The following is a 23,756-nucleotide window of genomic DNA, read 5'->3' on the forward strand; positions in this document are numbered from 1 at the left end:
AGCAGCTTAGATAGGGAGCTATGTCAGTAGCTGCATATGCTGAGAAGTTCGAAGATATGGCTGCTTATTCTAGACAGGCCGCATACGCACCAGATGAGAAGTGGAAGATTGATAAATTCCTTTTTGGCCCAAGAGGTGAAATTTCTCATAGTGTTTCTCAGAGGGAATTCACTACTTATGCTAAATTGTTAAGGCAATGTTATGTGGCTGAGAACAGTTTGAAGAAAGTTCAAGAAGAAAGGGATCAGTATATGAGTGGACACAAAGACCAAGGGAGGCCAGGTAACCAGTATTAGGCCTAGACCTCAAGCTTTCAAGGGGAAACAAGTGCAACATGCAAGACCTAACCATCCCCCTCAATGTCAAGTATGTAAGAGGTCTCATTTTGGAAGATGTGCTGGAAGTGGAATTAGGTGTTTTACTTGTCAGATGGAGGGACACATGTCTAGGGATTGTCCTCAGAATAAGAATCGGATGCAGGGGAGGAGCACTGGTCGAGTCTATACTTTAGATGCAAGGAAGGCTAAGAGCAACAATGCCTTAATTGCTGGTACGTGTCTCGTCAACGATCATCCTTGTTTTGTATTATTTGATTGTGGGGCGACACACTCTTTTGTATCAATTTGGTGCATGAAGCGTCTTGGCTTGCAAGCAATTCCTTTCTCTCCTTCTATGGTGGTTATTACCGCCATGGATGATGTAGTTAAGACACCTTTGATTTGTGAAAATTGTTCGCTCTCGGTGAATGGTAGAATTTTCCAGATTGATCTTATTTGTTTACCACTTGAGAAGGTTGATGTAGTTTTGGGGATGGATTGGCTTCCCGCCAATTCGGTATTTATTGGATGTGAAGATAAGTTAATTATCATTCCATCTAATGAAACTACTTCAAGGGATATATTAACTATTATCTTGGAAGGTACGGTTGGCGTGGTTAATTTCTTATTTGAGAAGGAAAAGTCAGTTCTCTTGGTTCTCACCAAGGAATCTAGCGATAATCTGAGTGTTACACAAATTCCCATCGTTTGTGAATTTCAAGAAGTTTTCCATGAGGATGTCCCTTATCTTCCTCCTAAAAGGAAAGTGGAATTCTCTATTGATCTGATACCTAGGACGGCTCCAATCTCCGTTTCTCCACATCGTACGGCGCCGCTCAAGTTGAGAGAATTGAAGGATCAATTGGAAGAGTTGTTAACCAAGCATTTCATCCGACCTAATGTCTCACCATGAGGAGCTCCAGTGTTATTAGTAAAGAAGAAGGACGGTAGTATGCAGTTGTGTATTGATTATCGCCAGTTGAATGAAGTCACCATTAAGAACAAGTATCCTCTTCCAAGGATAGATGATTTGTTAGATCAGTTGAAAGGAGCCTGTGTATTCTCGAAGATTGATTTATGATCGGGCTATCATCAAATAAGAGTTAAGAATTCAGATGTACCAAAGACCGCATTTAGAACCCGATATGGCCATTATGAGTTTCTTGTAATGCCGTTTGGTGTGACGAATGCCCCTGCTGTTTTCATGGACTATATGAATAGGATATTTCAACCTTACTTGGACCAGTTCGTGGTGATCTTTATTGATGACATTCTTATTTATTCTCGTACTCCCCAAGAGCACGGAGAACACCTAAGAATTGTTATGTCAGTACTGCAAGAGAAGCAACTTTTTGCCAAGTTAAGTAAGTGTGAATTTTGGATGAACGAAGTGAAGTTTCTTGGTCATGTAATATCACAAGGAGGAGTATCAGTGGATCCATCTAAATTTGAAGCAGTTATTAATTGGGAAAGACCAAAGAATGCTTCCAAAGTCAGAAGTTTCTTGGGTTTGACAGGTTACTATCGAAGGTTTATAAAGGGGTTTTCGAAGATAACTTTACCAATGACTAAACTTACCCAAAAGGAAATTTCTTTCAAATGGGATTCGAAGTGTGAACAGAGTTTTATGAGTTTGAAGGAAAAGCTAACGATTGCTCCTGTTTTAATCATCCCTGATCCTAGTAAGTCTTATAAAGCATTTTGTGATGCCTCTAAGAAAGGGTTAGGAGGGGTGTTAATGTAGAGTGGTCAGGTTGTATCTTATGCCTCTCGTCAGTTGAAGCCCCATGAAGAAAACTATCCGACTCATGATCTTGAACTAGCTGATGTTGTTTTTGCATTGAAAGTGTGGCGACATTACTTGTATGGGGTGCGTTTTCAGATGTTCAGCGATCACAAGAGTTTGAAATACTTATTTGACCAGAAAGAGTTAAACATGAGACATAGGAGATGGATGGAGTATTTGAAGGACTTTGATTTTGAGCTTAAGTATCACCCGGGGAAGGCGAATAAGGTTGCGGATGCCTTAAGTAGGAAAAGATGCATAAAGGTGAGTTGATGATGTTAGAATACGCATTGTTGGAAAAGTTCTGAGATCTTAATCTTCAGTTTAGTTGGACACATGATGGTGTGATAATGGGAAATTTGAATGTTATTTCTGACCTAAGGGAAGAGATCCGGCAAGGACAAATGATAGATGAGAAGTTGCAAGAGACGTCGACTCAACCATGTTTTGCTCAATCACCGGATGAAGTTATTCTATTTAAAAAGGATTTGTGCTCCGAATGATACCGAGATGAAAAGAAAGATTTTGGAGGAAGCTCACAAGGGGGCGTTTACCATACATCCAGGTTCATCGAAGATGTATTAAGACTTGAAAAAGACTATTGGTGGCCTGGAATGAAAAGGGATATTGCGGAGTATGTGTCAGAATGCATAGTATGCCAACAAGTAAAGATCAAACATCAGAAGCCAAGTGGTTTATTGCTACCTTTAGAGATTCCAGTTTGGAAGTGGGATAGTATTTCAATGGATTTTGTAGTGGGGTTACCCCGGACCCAAGGTGGTTATGATTCAATTTGGGTGATTGTGGATCGGTTAACTAAGTACGCGCACTTCTTGGCCGTGAAGACTACTTACAAGGCAAGTCATCTTGCACTGTTGTTCATTTTAGAAATTGTAAGACTACATGGTGTTCTAACTAGTATTGTGTCCGATAGAGATCCAAAGTTTACTTCAAGATTTTGGAGGGCATTCCAACAAGCTATGGGATCGAAGCTATGTTTAAGTACGTCTAATCATCCTAAAACAGATGGTCAGACGAGAGGACGATACATACACTGGAGGATACGTTAAGAGCTTGTGTACTTGAAAGTGGAAGAAATTGGAAGGAGCTTTTACCATTGATCGAATTCACATATAACAATAGTTATCATGCAAGTATCAGGATGGCTCCTTATGAAGCCTTGTATGGACGGAAATGTAGAACACCTCCATGTTAGACGGAAGTTGGTGAAGGAATGATCTTAGGACCAGAGATTATTCAAGAGACTACAGAAAAGATAAGGATGGTCTGTGATAAGATGAAGAAAGCACAAGATTGCCAAAAGAGTTATGCAGATCACAGAAGAAGACCATTGGAATTTGGTGAATGTGATCATGTATTTTTGAAGGTGACTCCGAGGTTGAGACTCAAAGGACCGTTTAAGTCTCGGAAGCTAAGTCCGAGATACATAGGGCCATACCATATTATAGAAAGGATTGGAGAAGTAGCTTACAAATTAGCCTTACCACCTTCTCTATCAGAAATGCATGATGTTTTTCACGTATCTCAACTCCAGAAGTTCATTCCAGATTCTCTTCAGCCTATTCTTCCAGATCAACAGAAGTAAAAGCAGATCTGACTTTCGAACCTCTACCAAGTCGCATTGCAGGAAGAGAAGTTAAGGTATTAAGGAATAAGGAGATACCTCTTGTCAAGGTTCAGTGGGATGAATCGCATTCGGGCGATGCTACATAGGAACTGGAGTCAGAAATGCGAGAAGCTTACCCTTATCTCTTCCAGGTAATGTTTAAATTCGAGGACTAATTTTTATTTAAGGGGGGAGGATGTAATACCCTGTATTTCCTTAAATACCCAAATTCCTATTAATTGAGATCAAATGAATTCCTATATGCTCTAAAAGTTATCAATTGGGACAAATAGAGTAAATAGTAAGTTCAGGTTGACTTAATTAATATTAATTGGGACTGACCTTTTATTAATTGGGACATTTTGGTAACACAAATAATGGGTCAATAGCTATGGTAGAACAAATATTACAAGTGTAGTACCACTTAGATATTTGTTACTACCTGTTGTAGTGGTAAATTCATGATCATCAAGCTATGGATAAGCTAAACATCAACTAAACCAGAGTCACCACCGTACTTTTATTGTTTCCAAGGGAAAAGAGAAAAGTACGAACAAAATCCAAAAGATAAGAAGTTTTCAAATCAAAACTAATAAAATGCCAGAGATTACAGGTAAGGGGGTTGGTTACACAGAGGGAAGGTGTTAGCACCCAAAGTGCCCTAGGTACTCCTAGGGAGCCCTTTCTTGTGTGCATATGTGTTTTTGTACAAATGATGTTTGCAATAAAATAGAATGTGGGGATGAGAAAAGAATTCATTAATTATATTTTTGTGTTTAGAAAAACCTTCGGACTTGTGCCTACGTACCAACATAAAATGAGGGATCAAAACGTCGTAGTTCGTGGTAACAATTTCAAAGTGAATGCATTGCTTTTAACAAAAGTTTAAGTTTAACAAAGGCACAAAATACCTAAAAAGGTTTGAATGAGTGTTAGGTCTTCTTGTCTTTCGAAATTTTAAGTCAATATAGTTAGATTCATTTACAAGTTTGATTGAGAAAAAAGAGTTTAAAAAATGCAATGGCATAAGGCCAAAGTTTCTAATTTGCAAAATGGTCTAAGTTTTGAAAAATAACACAAGAAAAGATGATTTTAAAAGGAGGGAGAAATTTGAAGTTAAATAAATGGGGAGTAGATGAAGAGACTAATCCTAAGCACAAATTTAAAAATTAAGAGTTGAAAAGATCTGACCAATGGGCTGCGATCCAATAGACATAAATGTCATATAGAAACCCAAATTTCCCTTGGACTTTAGAATCAAGCAATATCAATACACAAATAGCAAGATGAAGAGCAAGGTATCAAATAAAGATAGCCACATCCAAGCTTAGCAACTTCATGAAACTTCATGAATCTCCCATATTGTATCAAATGAATGCTCACTTCACAAGCAACTGGTTTCATGAAAATTGACATTGGCCAAGTCCTTTGCATAGGGAGTGTTGCCTAAATTCTAAGTCCAATAGTCTCAGATCAAACCAACAGTTCACACAAGATGTTTTTTTAGGGTTTTTGTTCTTATTATGTACATTAAGGTCAAAAGACCACACAAACAAACAAGTATATACAAACACAATATCACAAAATATGGCCATCGTGAGCAAAGTGAAAATGGCATTAAAATAAACAAATTGAGTGGTATGAATAATGGCAAATGAATAAAAGCTTAAAATTTAAAGTGCATAAAAGTAAATGACTGGAAATTAAATGTTAGTTGTTAGTTGATTAGAAGTTAGTGTTGCTTTTGTGTTGTTTTGCTTAAGTCATTCTTTGGAGAACACTCAACCCACTTGTCACAAGCATGGATCCTTGAACTAAGACATATTTCAAAGGAAGGAAAAAAGGCCAAGTTTCCACACAATACCATGAAAGAGGGGAGACTAACAATCTCACTTACTAGAATGCTATGCCTTTTTGTGTCACAAATTTAGCGTTATGTTAAGCAATCGTAATTGGACTTATGTAGAAGTCACAACTATTTGAGGTTAGGCAATAGAATTTTGGTGTTAATGCATGTTAGAGACATAGTATAATGGACTATGCTCATGAAACATACCACACACAAAAAGAATATGCAAAGTGGTGGACCTAATCTCATCCATACTCATGTTGATTTTGCAATCAACTAGCCTTAGGATATTTGAGATATCATAGGTCCATGACATGAATGAATAAAGAAGGGGAATGAGATGAAGAGGGAGGGGGAATGGAATCAACACAAATTGGTCAATGGAGGAGTTTTATCAAATTAAGATCATTCATTCGTTTTGGGAGATCAAATATACATTCGTCAATCCCCTAAATCCAATGATCTTAACTCAGGTAAGTCAAATCAACCTTGACCAAGGCCCAACAACACAAGTCAAACTCAACAAGTCAATTAAAATGGCTCTACACAATTTATTTGGCCTTTAATCCACTAAAAATAATAAAAATATGCATTAAATTAAATTATGGTTGGTGAATTTCCTAAAACCTCATCAAAACACCAAAGAAATGGCCATGAGATTTATCATAGGTCAAACAAGGTCAAAGCACCTTGGAGAAAAAAATTCATCATTTAAGGAAACTTAAAACTATTTTTAAACAATTACGAATATTCACAAAATCAATTAAATCATGAAAAATATTAATAATGATCCAAAAAATAATTTTAATTCAGAAAATGAAAGAGGATTTTATTTAAGTTTTTTGGTGAAGCTCATATTTTTTGGATCAATATTGAAATTTATATGAATTAATGAAAATAATAAAATTAAAATGAAATTCTAATAATCAGAAAAAACGTGGACCACTTGATCTCCCTCATTAATTGAGGTGGCAGATCAAGTGGCCACAAACGCGCTTTCCATGATGGAGTTGAGTCAGCGTGTCACATAAGTGGTAATCAAAACCAATGCTCGTGACTAAAACAATTTGAATAGATCATGTGGCTCTAGACCTTGCCAACTCACTACCGAAGCAAACCTCCGGTCACCTTCTCAAGCGAGCCTCGCTGGACTGGTCCAATCATAACCATCACTAAAATAAAAAAGAAGGACATGATTTTGAAGTGAAAATGGCACTGAGCACAAATATGACCTCAATTTATCCTAACTCCAAGTATATTGGGAGATACATGGAATTGAAATTTGAGGTGTGTGATCTGAGTTGCTTCGATTTGACCTCAAAGCAACTCAATTTCTTGCCTATATTGGTTGGACTTCAGACAACCAAGGAACAAAGAGAATTATGGAGAATTGAGTGAGAATCGAAGAGATGAAAAATTCTGGAAAATACCTTCAATGTAGTTCAGAATTCGATTGCTCTTACTTTGATTCTTGCTTGATCTTACTCAGGAAGCTTGCAGAAGTAGACTAGAATCAACCAAAGGCTATGGATCCCTGGAGTTTTGAATCTCAAAACAGTGAGATTCAAACTCAATTTTCAAAGAAAATTCTCAGGATTATCCTCTCAAATGGAAGGGTTTGGGATCTTGGAGCAAAGCTGGCGCGAAGGGATCCTCAATTTTGAACATAGAGGCTTCTATTTATAGCTAAATCACATGTTATTTGCACCTTCAAATTGAACTTCCAAAATTGGCAATGAATGATGCATGCTTGCATGGGCATGTAAAGGCCCATGAAGTCACTCCTTTAGGTCCATAATCAAATGTAAATGAGTCTGAAATCAACTTGGAATGCAAGGCAAATGTGTACAGCTCTTTGAAGTTTTGATTTTTCCAAATGATGATGCCATGTTCAAGCCATACGCAGACCATCTAAATCTTGTCCAAAATGGATGAAATTGGATTTTTTGGAAAGGTTAGATCAATAGGAACAACTATTATGTTGAACACTTTTCCATTTGAAACATGTATCATGGTGAATCTTGAAGTGGAAGTTTGGAAATTTTAACATATCAAAAGAATTTCTAAGTGTCAAGCCATATGTTCACTTATTCCACCTTGGCTAACTTTTTGTGTGAGCTTCAAATGAGAAAAGTATCTTCATCAAAGTTGTATCTCTTTCAAAGAAATCCAAAATGGTCACAAATTTGACCTCATCTGGATTTGAAATGAATAAGTTATGCATTTTTGAAGTTGAGGAAAATCACTTGTTCAATGGTATTGGTCCAAAATGACCTATAATGTATCCTCATATCACATGCTCATAAAAGTTGAATTAGCTTTCCTTCCAAGCATAAACGTTGAAGTAGACACCTTAAATTTTATTGTGCAACTTGGAAATATTTCATATTATAAAAATTGAGAAAGTTATGGCCTTGGGAAGTTGACCTCCAAATTAGGGTTTAGACAAAATGACCTATAATCTTTCACCATAAAAAATGACTTTCCAAGTAAAACTAGCTCTAGAACTCAACATGAAAGTTATTTTTAATGTCATTTAAAGTAAATTTTCTCTAAAAATCATTTTCATATGATAAATATTGTAGGAGATAGGGTCTAGGGGACCCCAGTTTTGATCAGATGAAATCCTCTGGTCAACCACCAAGAACCAACTTGCTAGCTTGCAATTCTCTTGACTTTTGGGACTCATAGGGGATCATATATGCATAGGATGATGAAATTTGAAGTATCCCTTTAAATACTTGATCAATTGTTGAAGAAGCTTGTTGAAGAAGTTACACAAGATACCCAGATGACTAGGTTTCCACTGCAAACCAATTCTAAACTCTTGATGACTTCTTGACCAAAATAACATGTAAAGATCATAGGGACTCATATATGATGTATAAAGCCATTTTAGACCAATTCTTGATTGAGCTCTTAGCCATGAGGGTCTTAAACCCTAGATGGATCAAAGGCGATCAAAGGCTATCATATGCCTTACCTACAAAAGACGTAGACAAATGCAAAGACATTTTTTTGGTATTTTAGTTAGTAAAGATGATAAAATACAAAGTAAGATACAATCACATGGTGCTTGGTGATCTCTCCCAATGCAAACCCAATGATTGAGGGGTAAGGAGGATGCCAAGGTATGATCCCAATGCTAATGCATATGATGAGATAGAGTGAGGGATCTTAGGGTCAAAATTAGGGTCTTACAGCTGATCATATTTAAGGACATTCTAACTGAGGAGGTGAAGGTTAAAATATTCGTATCGACTCAGTAGAATGGGCTTAAATAACAACATATAGGAACAAATTTTGGTCCCTAAGAAACCTCATGATGCATATAATATGAGTATTAAAAGAAATCTTTATGGGGAAATGTTGCCACAAAGGAAAAGAGTTCAGAGAGACCGAAGATCCGCAGGAGCGTAATGCATTCCATAAGGAAAACTCACTGGGGAGACAGAGACTCTGAGGGGAGTAAATAGCTATGCGTAGGCCAGGCTACGACTTAAAAACTACTGGGGAACACAAGGGATTCCATGAAAAATGGAAAGACTCATCCTGGAGGACAAAAGGAACATCTGCATGGGAAACAGGTAGATCAGAACAAAGTTGAAATACTCGAACCATGCAGGAACAAAGATTTCACTATGGAGCATACACTCAACTCGGCTGGAGAAGAAGATAACTTCAACACAAGAGGAGAAGAGATATATTATCCACTACCAGTTACTGGGTACGGAGATAACAAAATCTGACAGGGAGGACATCCGTTACCGGTTAGGGTAAATATATCAAGGATGACTCGCTGAGGGCCGCCAAGAGGTATATTTATTACCGGTTACTGGGTAAGAATAGACTTGTTGGGGAAAAACTAAAAATAGGCTTTACAACTACCGAATACTGGGCAGAAGACCAAAAGTAGAGAATATCCATCACTGGTTAGAGTGAACATATCAAGGATAGACTCAGAGGAAAGAAAATCTGTCATCGGTTAAGATGAACATATTAAGGATAGACTTGCCTGGGGATGTTAAGAAGGATACCCGTCATCGGTTAAGATGAACATATCAAGGATAAACCGCCTGAACAAAAAGTAGGAATTACATCTATCAGATGCTGGATAGAATACCAAAAAGAGAATATCCGTCACCGGTTAGGATGAACATATCAAGGATAGACTCCAAGGGAAGAACATGAACTATATCTATCAGTTACTGGATAGAAAACTACAAAAGAATATATGTTACTAGTTAGAGTGAACATATCAAGGATAAACTCTACAAAGGGGAGGAAAGCAGGATTTACAACTAATGATTACCGGGAAGAAGACTGTAAAGCGAAGGAAACCCGTCATCGGTTAGGATGAACATATCAAGGATTAACTCTCCGGGAAACAAAATAGGGATTACAACTACCTTTTTATTGGGTAGAATACCAAAAAAAGAATATCCGTCACCGGTTAGGATGAACATATCAAGGATAGACTCAGAGCAGGGGAAGAAAGTATCTGTCATTAGTTAGGATGAATATATCAAGGATATACTTCCTAGGAAACGTGAAAATGAATCCACTGGGGAAAAAGGGGTTACTCTTGTTGGGTATTGGGTGAGAAGTAACAAAACTACCAACTAAGAAGAATATTACCAGTTATTGGGTAATGAGCTCTTAGGGGATAAAAAGCATTTATCTAGGTAAGATCTAGAAAGAAGCGGTCAATCAAGACTCCACCCAATGAGGATTTAACTCAAAGGGAGTGGTTCCATCCAGATAATCAACTAGGGAGGAAACTGAAATAACAAACATCCACGAGGAAATAACTCAGTGGGGAAAGGAGAAAGGTTAAAGTCTTTCTGCTTAGGGGGCTGACACTCTACAATTGAAGGACGATAGACACACCAAACTTGTATGAGGATAAAGTACCACCATAGTAGAAGACAAAAATCACAAGATGTAATAATGCAGTAATGAAGTTATATGGGTGTATATGTATATATGATGCTTATGCTGACAAAACGATAACAAAGGATACAAAAATATTGTTGATCTGAATCATCGATGCAATTCCTAACCAATCTACTAAAGAGAGAAACAACTACTGGAGAAAATTTCAAACATATCACAAGCTCAACCCTAGCTGGGGAGGAGGAGGAGATCTGCTGAGGAAGCTGCTATCAACTCTGCGGGGAATCAAAATTCTGCCAAAATTTGTTATAATGAAGTGCCTGCAACACAAGGGAGGACAAACACAAACTCAACTAGGGATAACAGCGAATTAATCGGCTGGGGAAATCAATAAACATCGGATGACAACATACTGTCGGGGATGAGAGAGGAAACATGCCAACTTCTTTATGGAACCCAATAATGTTCCACACTTAGGGCTTACCGCTTTCAAACCACCGTTGAGATTCCTTGTAATGAAATCGATTGCTTAAAATTAACGCTTTTATATGTTTAAGAAAATATGATTTTGATTAAAATTTAATTTCAAAAAATGATCATAATAAAATTTAAATCTATTTGGCTAAATAAAATAAGAGTAGAAACAATTGGACAAAAGCTCAACTTTATTTAATAGAATGGTAGTCTGTAAATGACAAGACTCCATAGATCTTTACAAAAGTTTGAATACGGTAATTTACATGGAAAAGGGATACACTGAATACAATGATCACTAATCCATCTACCAACTCTTGATATCCGTTGTGCTCTTAGCCGCAACTAGGGATCAGAATTCGAAAATGTGCTCAAGAAAGTCTTCAGAACTAAAGATCAGCGGGATGCAGTTACTTGCCATAATCCCTAATTTTTGCATAAATTTCCCCAAGGTGGGGTACTCAATTTATCGGGATAATTCTTTCTGTTTTATGTCTCTAACTTTTGCCTGGATCGCCCTTTCGGGTTTTCAATCCACTGAGACGCTCATTTTTGCCTAAGCCGCCCTCTCGGGTTTTCAACTTAGCCAGTTGTTCTTTTCTTTTTTTAGGCGAAGTATTTCTTGACTGCATCAGCATTCATAGGACGAGTGAACTCTTCACCATCCATAGTTGTAAGAATTAAAGCACCGCCTGAAAAGGATCTCTTAACAACATATGGGCCTTCATAATTAGGAGTCCATTTGCCCCTAGAATCTGATTTGAAAGATAGAATCTTCTTGAGCACAAGGTCGCCTTCTCTAAACATGTGAGGTCTGACCTTCTTATCAAATGCCTTCTTCATCTTTTGCTGATATAACTGACCATGACACATGGCCGTTAATCTCTTCCCTTCAATTAAATTCAACTGATCAGACCTGGTTTGACACCATTCAGATTCAGTCAACTTGGCTTCCATCAAAACATGCAATGATGGGATCTCAACCTCAATTGGGAGCACCGCTTCCATACCATATACAAGAGAAAAAGGGGTTGCTCCTATTGAAGTGCGGATGAATGTACGATACCCGTGCAAAGCAAACTGGAGCATCTCATGCCAATCCTTATATGTTACAACCATCTTCTGGATGATCTTCTTGATGTTCTTATTCGCAGATTCAACAACCAAATTCATCTTAGGTCTGTAGGGAGAAGAATTATGATGTGTGATCTTGAAGTCTTCGCAAAGAGCTTCCATCATATTATTGTTCAAGTTTGATCCATTATCAGTAATAATCTTACTTGGCACACCATATCAACATGTAATCTAATTATTGATAAACCTCACAACTACTTGCTTGGTTACATTTGCATACGATGCCGCTTCAACCCACTTTGTGAAGTAATCAATAGCTACCAAAATGAAACGATGTTCGTTCGAAGCTTTGGGCTCAATCATGCCAATCATATCAATTCCCCACATGTAGAAGGGCCATGGAGAGGAAATGACATTCAACAGTGTCAGAGGGACATGAATCTTATATGCATATATTTGAAACTTGTGGCATTTCTTCACAAACTTGCAACAGTCAGATTCCATTGTCAGCCAATAGTAACCTGCTCGCAACATATTCTTTTCCATTACATGTTCATTGGAATGAGTACCAAAGGAACCTTCATGGACTTCAGTCATCAATAGGTCTTCTTCTTTTCTATCCATGCATCTGAGCAGAACCATATCGAAGTTTCTCTTATACAATACATCACCATTCAGATAGAAGTTGCCGGTTAATCTTCTCAAAGTCTTCTTATCTTTCAAAGATGCCCTAGACGGGTAAATCTAACTTTGGAGGAAACATTTGATATCAAAATTGAAGGAGAATTGCCATCCAAGGCGCAGCGGAATTTAAAATTTTTCTCCATTTAGTGATCCTTACGAATGGGCATGATCAGTGATAGAATCGTTACCTCTTGTGGCGATTCAAACCTTTGGTGTAGATCTCTTGTAACGATCAAAACCTTGAATACAGATCCACGGGGCGATCACGAACTTTGAACGATGACAACGTCTCTACTCGGTCCACACGAACAGATTCCTTCAATCGTAGTGCTAGCTGTTATGAATGAAGGCTTTGAGTGAGAGAAAGAGAGATACGAAATTCCAACTCTTCAGTTGTGTTGTATTCCCATACAATGCTTCTGCACAAGAGTTCTATTTATAGAACCACTTGTGTGGGCTTCAAGCCAAAAAACCCATTTAAGTGTATTTTGGCCCATATCTCATAATATGCCAAAATCACTTAAGTATTTGGTACCTTACCATATTTCGTATTCTACTTAAGTACACCGTACCTTACGATGTTCCTTAGTTACTCTATCTCTCATCAATCCGTCCTTTGTGTGTGACCCTATAGGTTTTCGTGGCATTGACAATCATATTAAATCACGTATTTAACATAATAAACAGTGAGCGGTATCTAGCAACACATCACTTCTACCCAAGACACGAAAATGTCATGTGATCTGACAAAACCTCCTTTGATAATAATTATGTGTATAATTACCCCTTTTCCCTTATGTCTATATTGAACACAAGGTATAGACCGTGTCATCCTTGTCCAGTTCAATATTGGGCCCATAGACATTTATCCTGTTACGCAGGATGGGCAAATTCCATCTAGGACACTCATGTCCCTCAGCATGCTTTGTGGAGTACCCATCAACTGTCTTTATGGTTATCCAGTTACGGACAACGTTGCATAATTTTCACCATGAGAATAACTTATGACACTTTGCATAATTTTCTATATAGTATTCTCATAGCGGGTCAATCCGGTATAAATATTACTCATAATATTCATACCTATGTTTAAGACTTGATAACTCTTTATCCATGATCCATGAGATGTGATCATCAGTCTACAAACATAATAGTCTTAATGCTTTAATGTTATCCCACTTCACACTAAAGCTCGACTACGGATACTTTAAGAATAGTGTCCTTATGTCTAATGTGCTCTGATGATTAAGTCACACTTAATACATTAAACGGACTATCTATTCCAGGGACTTTATTAATCAACCATAATAAAGAAAATGCCTTTTATTATTAATAAATAATTCGATACAAGTACCAAAAGTATTGGCCTCTAGGGCTTACACCAACAATCTCCCACTAGCACTAGAGCCAATCAGGCATACCCCTTATGCCCATTGATCTAGTATGGGTATTATGCTTCTGCTGCGCAAGAGGCTTTGTCAGTGGGTCAACAATATTGTCAAGTGTAGGTACTCTACATATTTTCACATCTCCTCTATCTATTATCTCTCGAATGAGATGATAACGCCTAAGTATGTGTTTGGATCGTTGGTGAGATCTAGGCTCCTTAGCTTGTGCGATAGCACCATTATTATCACAATAGAGACCAATGGGATCCACAATGCTAGGGACTATGCCAAGTTCACTAATGAACTTCCAGATCCAAACAGCTTCCTTTGCTGCACTTGAGGCAGCAATATACTCGGCCTCGGTTGTAGAATCAGCAACTGTATCTTGCTTTGAACTTTTCCAGCTCACAGCGCCACCGTTCAAGCAAAACATATAACCAGATTGCGATCTAAAGTCATCCTTATCTGTCTGGAAGCTAGCATCGGTGTAACCAATTACAGCCAATTTTTCCTGACCTCCATATATCAAGAATGAGTCCTTAGTCCTTCTCAAGTACTTAAGGATATTCTTGACAGCTACCCAATGGGCATCACCAGGATCAGATTGGTACCTACTCGTTGCACTTAAAGCATACGAGACATCTGGTCGAGTACATAACATGGCATACATGATAGATCCTATTGCAGATGCATATGGAATCTTATTCATGTGATCCCTTGCTTCCTTAGTTGAAGGGGATTGTGCTTTTAACAGACACATGCCATGTTGTATAGGTATGAATCCTTTCTTGGAATCATGCATATTAAAGCGTCTCATCACTTTGTCTATGTATGTACTCTGACTTAGGCCAAGCAGTTTTCATGATCTATCTCTATAGATTCTGTTTCCTAATATATAGGCTGCTTCACCTAGGTCCTTCATAGAAAAGAATTTCCCCAACCAAGACTTTACTTGTTACAGAGTAGGCACATCGTTTCCAATGAGTAATATGTCATCTACATATAACACCAGGAACACGATCATGCTCCCACTAACCTTCTTGTAGACACAAGGCTCATCTTCGTTCTTGATGAATCCATATTGTTTTACCGTTTCATCAAAACAAAGACTCCAACTTCTGGAAGCTTGCTTCAATCCATAGATTGATCTTTGTAGCTTACATATCTTTTGGGCTTCTTCTGGTATGTCAAATCCTTCAGGCTGTGTCATGTACACATCCTCAAGAAGATTTCCATTAAGGAAAGCAGTTTTGACATCCATCTGCCATATTTCATAATCATGATATGCAGCGATAGCAAGTAAAATCCGAACAGATTTAAGCATTGCAACTGGTGAAAAGGTTTCATCATAGTCAACACCATGAATTTGTTTATATCCTTTTGCAACCAGTCTTGCCTTATAGGTATGTACCTTACCATCCATGTCAGTCTTCTTTTTGAATACCCACTTGCATCCTATAGGATTAACTCCTACAGGAGGCTCTACCAAGGTCCAAACTTGGTTTGTGTACATGGAATCTATTTCAGATTTCATGGCTTCTAGCCATTTCTCAGACTCGGGACCAGTTATGGCCTCTTGGTAGGTCACAGGCTCATCTTGATCCATGAGTAATACATCACCTTGATCTGTTATGAGATATCCATATCTCTCAGGTAGGTGACGTATCCTGCTTGACCTACGCTGGTCTTGTTCTACTTGAGCAGGTTACTCTTCCACAACCACTTGTGTTTCTTGCTCTAATTCCTCCATAGGTGTATCGATGCTTTGTGATTCTTGAATTTCTTCAAGCTCTACTTTCCTCCCACTGGTTCCTTTGGAAATAAAATCCTTTTCTATGAAAACTCCAGTTCGAGCGACAAACACTTTGCCCTCAGAAGGATTGTAGAAGTAATACCCTATTGTTTCTTTAGGATACCCCACAAATAAGCATCTGTAAGATTTGAGCTCAAGCTTAGTTGAAATTTGTCGTTTCACATAAACTTCGCAACCCCAAATCTTCATGTAAGACATATGTGGTTTCTCACCACTTCATATCTCATATGATGTCTTCTCAACCTTTTTGGATGGAACACGATTAAGTGTGTAAGCTGCTGTCAACAACGCATGTCCCCAAAAGGAGTTTGGAAGATCGGCGTGACTCATCATGGATCGGACCATGTCCAACAGGGTTCGATTTCTTCTCTCAAATACACCATTCCATTGGGGTGTTCCAGGAGGAGTGAGTTGGGATAGGATCCCACACTCTTTCAGATGGTCATCAAACTCTAGGCTTAAATACTCACCACCTCGATCTGATCGAAGAGTTTTAATATTCTTACCTAGTTGGTTTTGTACTTCATTCTTGAATTCCTTGAACTTTTCAAAGGACTCTGATTTGTGTTTCATTAAATACACATAATCATATCTACTGAAATCATCAGTGAATGTGATGAAGTACTGAAAACCTCCTCTGGCTGGCATGTTCAGTGGTCCACATACATCAGTATGTATGAGGGACAAAAAGATCATTATCTCTTTCACCCTTTCCTGTGAATGGAGACTTTGTCATCTTTCCAATTAAACAAGATCTGCATGTCTCATATGATTCATAATCAAAAGAGTCCAACAGTCCATCTTTATGGAGTTTGGAAATGCGTTTCTCATTTATGTGGCCTAATCGACAATGCCAAAGGTAAGTTGGATTTAACTCATTAGGTTTCATCCTTTTAGTATTAATGTTATAAACTGGCATTTCAAGATCAAGGACATATAATCCATTGTTCATTTGAGCAGTAGCAAAGAATATATCATTCAAATAAATTGAACAACAATTGTTCTTTATTATGAATGAAAAACCGAACTTGTCCAAACAAGAAACGGAAATAATATTCCTGCTAATTGCTGGTACATAATAACAGTTCTCTAACTGAATTATTAAACCACTGGGTAGAGTCAATTCATAAGTTCCTACGGCTAAGGCAGCAACCTTTGCTCCATTACCAACTCATAGGTCGACTTCACCTTTTGCCAAATCTCTACTTCTTTTTAGTCCATGCACATTTGTACAAATGTGAGAACCGCATCCAGTATCTAATACCCATGATGCAGAAGTAGATAAATTTATTTCAATAACAAAAATACCTGAAGCTGGAGTCTCTACTCCATTCTTCCTATCTTCCAGGTACTTTGGGCAGTTCCTCTTCCAGTGTGCGGTCTTACCGCAATGGAAGCAGGTGCCTTCTTTTTCTATGCTTCCACTAGACTTCAAAGCAGCAATAGTGGGTTTGGGTTTGGCAACTTCCTTGCCTTTCCCTTTATCATTTTTGAGGACAATCCTCATGTTTCGGTACCAATCCAGAAAATTTGTCCCAGACAATTTTTCCTTCTCAAGGTTTGATCGCAATATGTTGTTAGAGGTGTTTGTTGTCATGGTAATCTACACAAGGATTAATGAAAATATAAGTATCATTGACATATTTAATTAGGCCTTTAATTAAATATGCTCCCACTATTTTACTCAAAACAAATGACCCTCATCATTTGATTCGGAAAATCCCGTTGGAAGATTTTCTAGTGGGTCGAGATCCATATTTCACTTCGTTCTAAGTCCACGTAGGCGGATTACACAAAACTAGGTTATTTAGGTAGGAACTCCTTCCAATTGTATCTCATACAACTCTCGAAAATTTCAGTTGGGTGAATAACTCCTTATTCCAATCCATCATATGGATCATTCCCAACTCTTGCTTCTAAACATATATACAATCTTATTATAATTTGTTTAGTTAAGTTTGACCCATTGTTTTAACAGTTGGATATTACAATTATCCCATCGCACCTTACTAATATAGAACATGCACCTCGCGTAGGCGAAACCTACATTATTCGATACTAGTCTTGATGAGTGTTAAAACTTGGAAAGCATTAACTTAATATTTAATTTGAGGGAATTGCAATTTTTCTGATCTCACCGGCTTGTTTATCATATAAACCGTCTCTCACATGCATCAACATACATTCACATGCATCAACATACATACAAACATAATGAAACAGTTATGGCCCCTAGCGCAATTGTTCTCCCAAGCCAATGAGAGAACCTAAGCTAACCTACAACGATCTAAGCTTCTCCAAGGAAGATCTTCAAGGTCCTCCTTTGGCACTGACTTCTTTACTTTCTTCATATCATTACATTACAAAAGAAACTCGTTTTACATACGAGGGAGTGAGATGAGAAAAGAAGTTACATTTGGGAGATTAAGAGAGAGGCACGACACGCAGGTCGTATTTTAAAACCCAAAGCAGAATAAAGGAAAACTAAGGCCATAACCGATCACCACAAGACAATAATAAACACTTTATTATTATTATTAATTCCTTTAATTAATTAAAACCAAATTAAATCTCGATGACCGATCACCACATTTTAATGAACAATTCATTTAAAATCAATGTCGCTTTTCGCATCAACACTTGATACTTTTAAAGCACTGAGTTAGCCGAACGGGTGAATTTTGCCTTGCGTTAACTGGTTAACCATATGCGTTAACCGGTTAACACTATTTGAAATCTGTTCAAAAAATTCTTTTCTGCCTTGCGTTAACCAGTTAACCAAATGCGTTAACCGGTTAACACTGTTTGAAAATGTCTTGGAAAACTGTTTTCCGCCTTGCGTTAACCGGTTAACCAAAAGCGTTAACCGGTTAACACTGTTTGAAAAACTCAAATTTTTTATTTCGTATTGCGTTAACCGGTTAACCATATGCGTTAACCGGTTAACTCTGTTCCAAAAAGTGTTTAGAAAGCACAACTCTTGTGCAGTCAAACCCCAATCGCATAACTCTCTGACAACACAACCCTTGTGCCGTCACTAACCCTGATGCATCAATTTCAGACCGTCAAACACATCTCGATTGTTAATTCAGTATGATTGATCAACACGTCATTGCTTCACCATACTAATGTCGAATCAAGAAGCAAACGACCATTGATCGCTCAAAGGAAAACAATCATTGAGTGTTTGAATGAACGAAACGAGAACACTATATCATATATAATGTATTTTGCATCATGATTACATATATCATATATATGTAACTTGATCGATCTCAATTTAATTTTTGATTCATTCTGTCTTTAATCATATTAATACAGAACAAACACAGTTATCAGATTCATGGTTTCGTAAGTGGCTCTGATACCACTGAAGGAGAATTGCCATCCAAGGCGCAACGGAATTTAAATTTTTTCTCCATTTAGTGATCCTTACAAATGGGCATGATCAGTGATAGAATCGTTACCTCTTGTGGCGATTCAAACCTTTGGTGCAGATCTCTTGTAACGATCAAAACCTTGGATACAGATCCACGAGGCGATCACGAACGTTGAACGATGACAATGTCTCTACCCAGTCTACACGAACGGATTCCTTCAATCGCAGTGCTAGCTGTTATGAATGAAGGCTTTGAGTGAGAGAAAGAGAGATACGAAATTCCAACTCTTCAATTGTGTTGTATTCCCATACAATGCTTCTGCACAAGAGTTCTATTTATAGAACCACTTGTGTGGGCTTCAAGCCAAAAAGCCCACTTAAGTGTATTTTGGCCCATATCTCATAATATGCCAAAATCACTTAAGTATTTGGTACCTTACCATATTTCGTATTCTACTTAAGTACACCGTACCTTACGATGTTCCTTAGTTACTCTATCTCTCATCAATCCGTCCTTTGTGTGTGACCCTATAGGTTTTCATGGCGTTGGCAATTATATTAAATCACGTATTTAACGTAATAAACAGTGAGCGGTATCTAGCAACACATCACTGCTACCCAAGACACGAAAATGTCATGTGATCTGACAAAACCTCATGTGATAATAATTATGTGTATAATTACCCCTTTGCCCTTATGTCTATATTGAACACAAGGTATAGACCGTGTCATCCTTGTCCAGTTCAATATTGGGCCCATAGACATTTATCCTGTTACGCAGGATGGACAAATTCCATCTAGGACACTCATGTCCCTCAGCATGCTTTGTGGAGTACCCATCAACTGTCTTTATGGTTATCCAGTTACGGATAACGTTGGATCAGCAATAAAGCACTCGACTGTACATCTAGGATCCATAGTGGTTTCAGGTCGAAGAGTGGTATACACTATTATCACCATGAGAATAACTTATGACACTTTGCATAACTTTCTATATAGTATTCTCATAGCGGGTCAATCCGGTATAAATATTACTCCTAATATTCATACCTATGTTTAAGACTTGATAACTCTTTATCCATGATCCATGAGATGTGATCATCAGTCTATAAACATAATAGTCTTAATGCTTTAATGTTATCCCACTTCACACTAAAGCTCGACTACAGATACTTTAAGAATAGTGTCCTTATGTTTAATGTGCTCTCATGATTAAGTCACACTTAATACATTAAACACACTATCTATTCCAGGGACTTTTTTAATCAACCATAATAAAGAAAATACCTTTGTAAGGGAATATGTCGTACGGTGAACTGGACTTTTTGTGGTTTTAATCGCAATGTCGCGGTTAGCAAGAGTCGCCACCGACTTTTCTTTTATCCAATAAGGAAAGGTGGAAAAGAACAGGAAAGACCTTAATTTAGATTTTGGGTTCGGGAGGTACATTATACAAAGGGAAGGTGTTAGCACCCTTTGTATCCATGGTTATCCATGGGCTCTTAATTGCTCGATCACTTATATTATTTTTGTCTAAAAAAAAAGTGTTTGTGAATTGTTTGGAAAATTGTTTTGAAAAGAGAATTTAACTTTGTAATGATTCTTGTATGAATGTATACAAAGTGGTTATCTCGTTTAGTTTTGAAAATTGTTTAGAAAAATATAACTCGGTAATGATTCTAGTATGAATGTATACCAAGTGGTGATTTTCTAAAGGTATTTTGAAAGGTGTGAGGTGCGAAAAAGTGTTTTAAGTTGTGAGCCAGCAATTAAGAGTTATACCGACCCAAGGTCTTTACGGGCATTTCCTATCCTTATGAGGGTAAAACTGTCCTTATTATTGAGAAATAAGTAGTTTTATCCTTTGGATGTAAAAGGGTCATCGTAGGGTCATCGATTGGTCATTGAAGGCAACAGTTATGAGGATACCTTAGCATTCGAAGGGACTATCATCATTTAATCGTAGGCAACATCGGAGGGTCATCGAGGGACAAAGTTGTATATTCGAAGGCAACATCCGAGGGACTATAATTTATTTTATGATGATTTAACCGAAGGGTCTTTGCTAAGGGTATCCCCACATTCGCGGGACATGACCGTAATATCGTAATCGTAAGGCAACAAAGAGAGGTCCAAGATCACTTATTCAAAGGCAAAGTTTTACAATTAATTAGGTGATTAGGAGGAATTCTCCCACATTAGAATTAATACATTAAAATTAATACATTAAAATTAATACATTAAAAATTAATACATTAAAATTAATACATCAAAATTAATTAGGTAATTTAGGGTGAAAACTCCACAAGGGTATCCCACAAATAAAGTGGAATACCTAGCCAATAACCTTTTCCTGGGATATGTGAACCTTTTCGAAGCTCAAAAAGAAACATGTCAGAATACCAAATCAGGGTGCAATCGAAGATTACACCGGAAAAATATCGCAACAGTAAATAGGATAGGATGAATAATGCATGGCTATGATAAAAACATAAAAAAAAAAAACAGACTAGAAAAATCAGGTACTGTCTCGTTTGCCTCTGCCTCGCCTAGCGAAGGCCAGGCGAACGGCCACAGATTTTGAATTTTGAGAAAAACAGCCCCATGTTAGGAACCTTGAACTTTATGGCATTTTATCACAGGAACAGCATGGTCAAACATTCAGGGTATTCAGGCATATTTAAATTCACATACGAAAGCAAATTATATATCAACATTTAATCATGATGCATTATATGTGTAGATATGGCCAATTGAAAGTATAAACAATAGAGATACGCAAACCTGTTTGCCAATTCAAGGTTGAAGGGATTGACCACTTGTGGTATCGGAATGAGTTAGGCGGCGGGAATTGGGCGGCGATGGCTTCGGGGCGGATGAGCTGCCTTCAGGGTTTCTTTATTCTGAATTCTCCGGGTTGGCAGGGTTCCTATGCCAAAGTTTCTATCCGTCCTTCTCTGTTCTCTCTCTTTCTTTTTCCTCAAGGTTTTGTTCCAAGGAAACCTCAGAGTGTTTTGCTTCTCTTCCTTCTTTCTCCAGTGAATCTCCCAGTGTAAACTCTAAGTCTCACTCCCTTTTCCTCTACTGAAACTTTAGTATTTATAGACTAATTTTGTGGGTAATGGGCTTGGAGTGAGGGAGACCCAAGTCCAAAATAATTTGTTATATTTTATTTATTTATTTATTTTAATTATTTAATTAATTAATCAATTAATTAATTAATTAAAATTTTTTTTTTTCTCTTTTTTTTTTCTCTTTTTTTTTCGTTTTTTTTTTTTTTTTTTTCAGGAAAAATGATGGGTAAATTTTGGGGTATGACAGCTGCCCCTGTTCAATATTCTTGAACCGAGAGAGTTAGGATGGCGTGTATGCCATTCGTGGTCTGGAGGTGGAAGATTATTGAACACTAGAATGCCCCAAAAATTTGCACTTGAGGATCGACAGTTGGTCTTGATGGAGATGGGCTTAAAGATGCCATCCGGGAGGTTTGATGACGAAAGCTTCAGATCGAGCCGTACATTAGGCCAATTTGAAGACATGGGTGCCACACTGGGTCGTACATTAGACCGAATAATGAGTCATCCATTAGGCTGCCGACTTCGCTGGGGAGTCGGAGTGTGTCATATGCTGTTGGGGATAAAGGATCAGAATGGACCATACGCTAGATCGTATCTGAGTTGAAGAGAGAGCCGTCCGTTAGGCTGAATCTGATGATGAAAGGGGTAGTCGTACACTAGACTACACTTCAGAAATGTACCGTACACTAGGTAGCATCTGAGTAGTTGAGGATCCGAATGGGTCGTACGTTAGACCGCATTGGAGTTGCTGGAGCTCAGAATGGATCGTACATTAAATCGAATCTGAGTTGCAGAATGAGCCGTCCAGTAGGCTGAATCTGATGGTAAAAGGGAGTAGTCGTACACTAGACTACACTTCAGAAATGTACCGTACACTAGGTAGCATCTGAGTAAGGGAGTAGCCGTATACTAGACTACCATCCAGAAATGTACCTGTCCGAAGGTAGCATCTGGGAAAGGGAGTAGCCGTATACTAGACTACCGTCCAGAAATGTACCTGTCCGAAGGTAGCATCTGGGAAAGGGAGTAGCCGTATACTGGACTACCATCCAGAAATGTACCTGTCCGAAGGTAGCATCTGGGAAAGGGAGTAGCCGCATACTAGACTACCATTCAGAAATGTACCTGTCCGAAGGTAGCATCTGAGTAAGGGAGTAGCTGTATACTGGACTACCATCCAGAAATGTACCTGTCCGAAGGTAGCATCTGGGAAAGGGAGTAGCCGTATACTGGACTACCATCCAGAAATGTACCTGTCCGAAGGTAGCATCTGGGAAAGGGAGTAGCCGTATACTGGACTACCATCCAGAAATGTACCTGTCCGAAGGTAGCATCTGGGAAAGGGAGTAGCCGTATACTGGACTACCATCCAGAAATGTACCTGTCCGAAGG

The 23,756-nt window shown here is 38.0% G+C and overlaps 1 protein-coding gene across 1 annotated transcript; it reads left to right on the forward strand.

Moving 5' to 3' along the window:
• The first annotated feature begins 441 nt into the window (after positions 1-441).
• On the forward strand, positions 442-1,230 carry LOC127131597 (uncharacterized). Its single transcript, XM_051060509.1, has one exon. The coding sequence runs from the start codon at positions 442-444 to the stop codon at positions 1,228-1,230; it is 789 nt and encodes a 262-aa protein (XP_050916466.1).
• The last annotated feature ends 22,526 nt before the right edge of the window (positions 1,231-23,756 follow it).

The sequence above is a fragment of the Lathyrus oleraceus genome, chromosome 3, assembly GCF_024323335.1.
Source record: "Lathyrus oleraceus cultivar Zhongwan6 chromosome 3, CAAS_Psat_ZW6_1.0, whole genome shotgun sequence".
NCBI classification, from domain to species: Eukaryota; Viridiplantae; Streptophyta; class Magnoliopsida; order Fabales; family Fabaceae; genus Lathyrus; species Lathyrus oleraceus.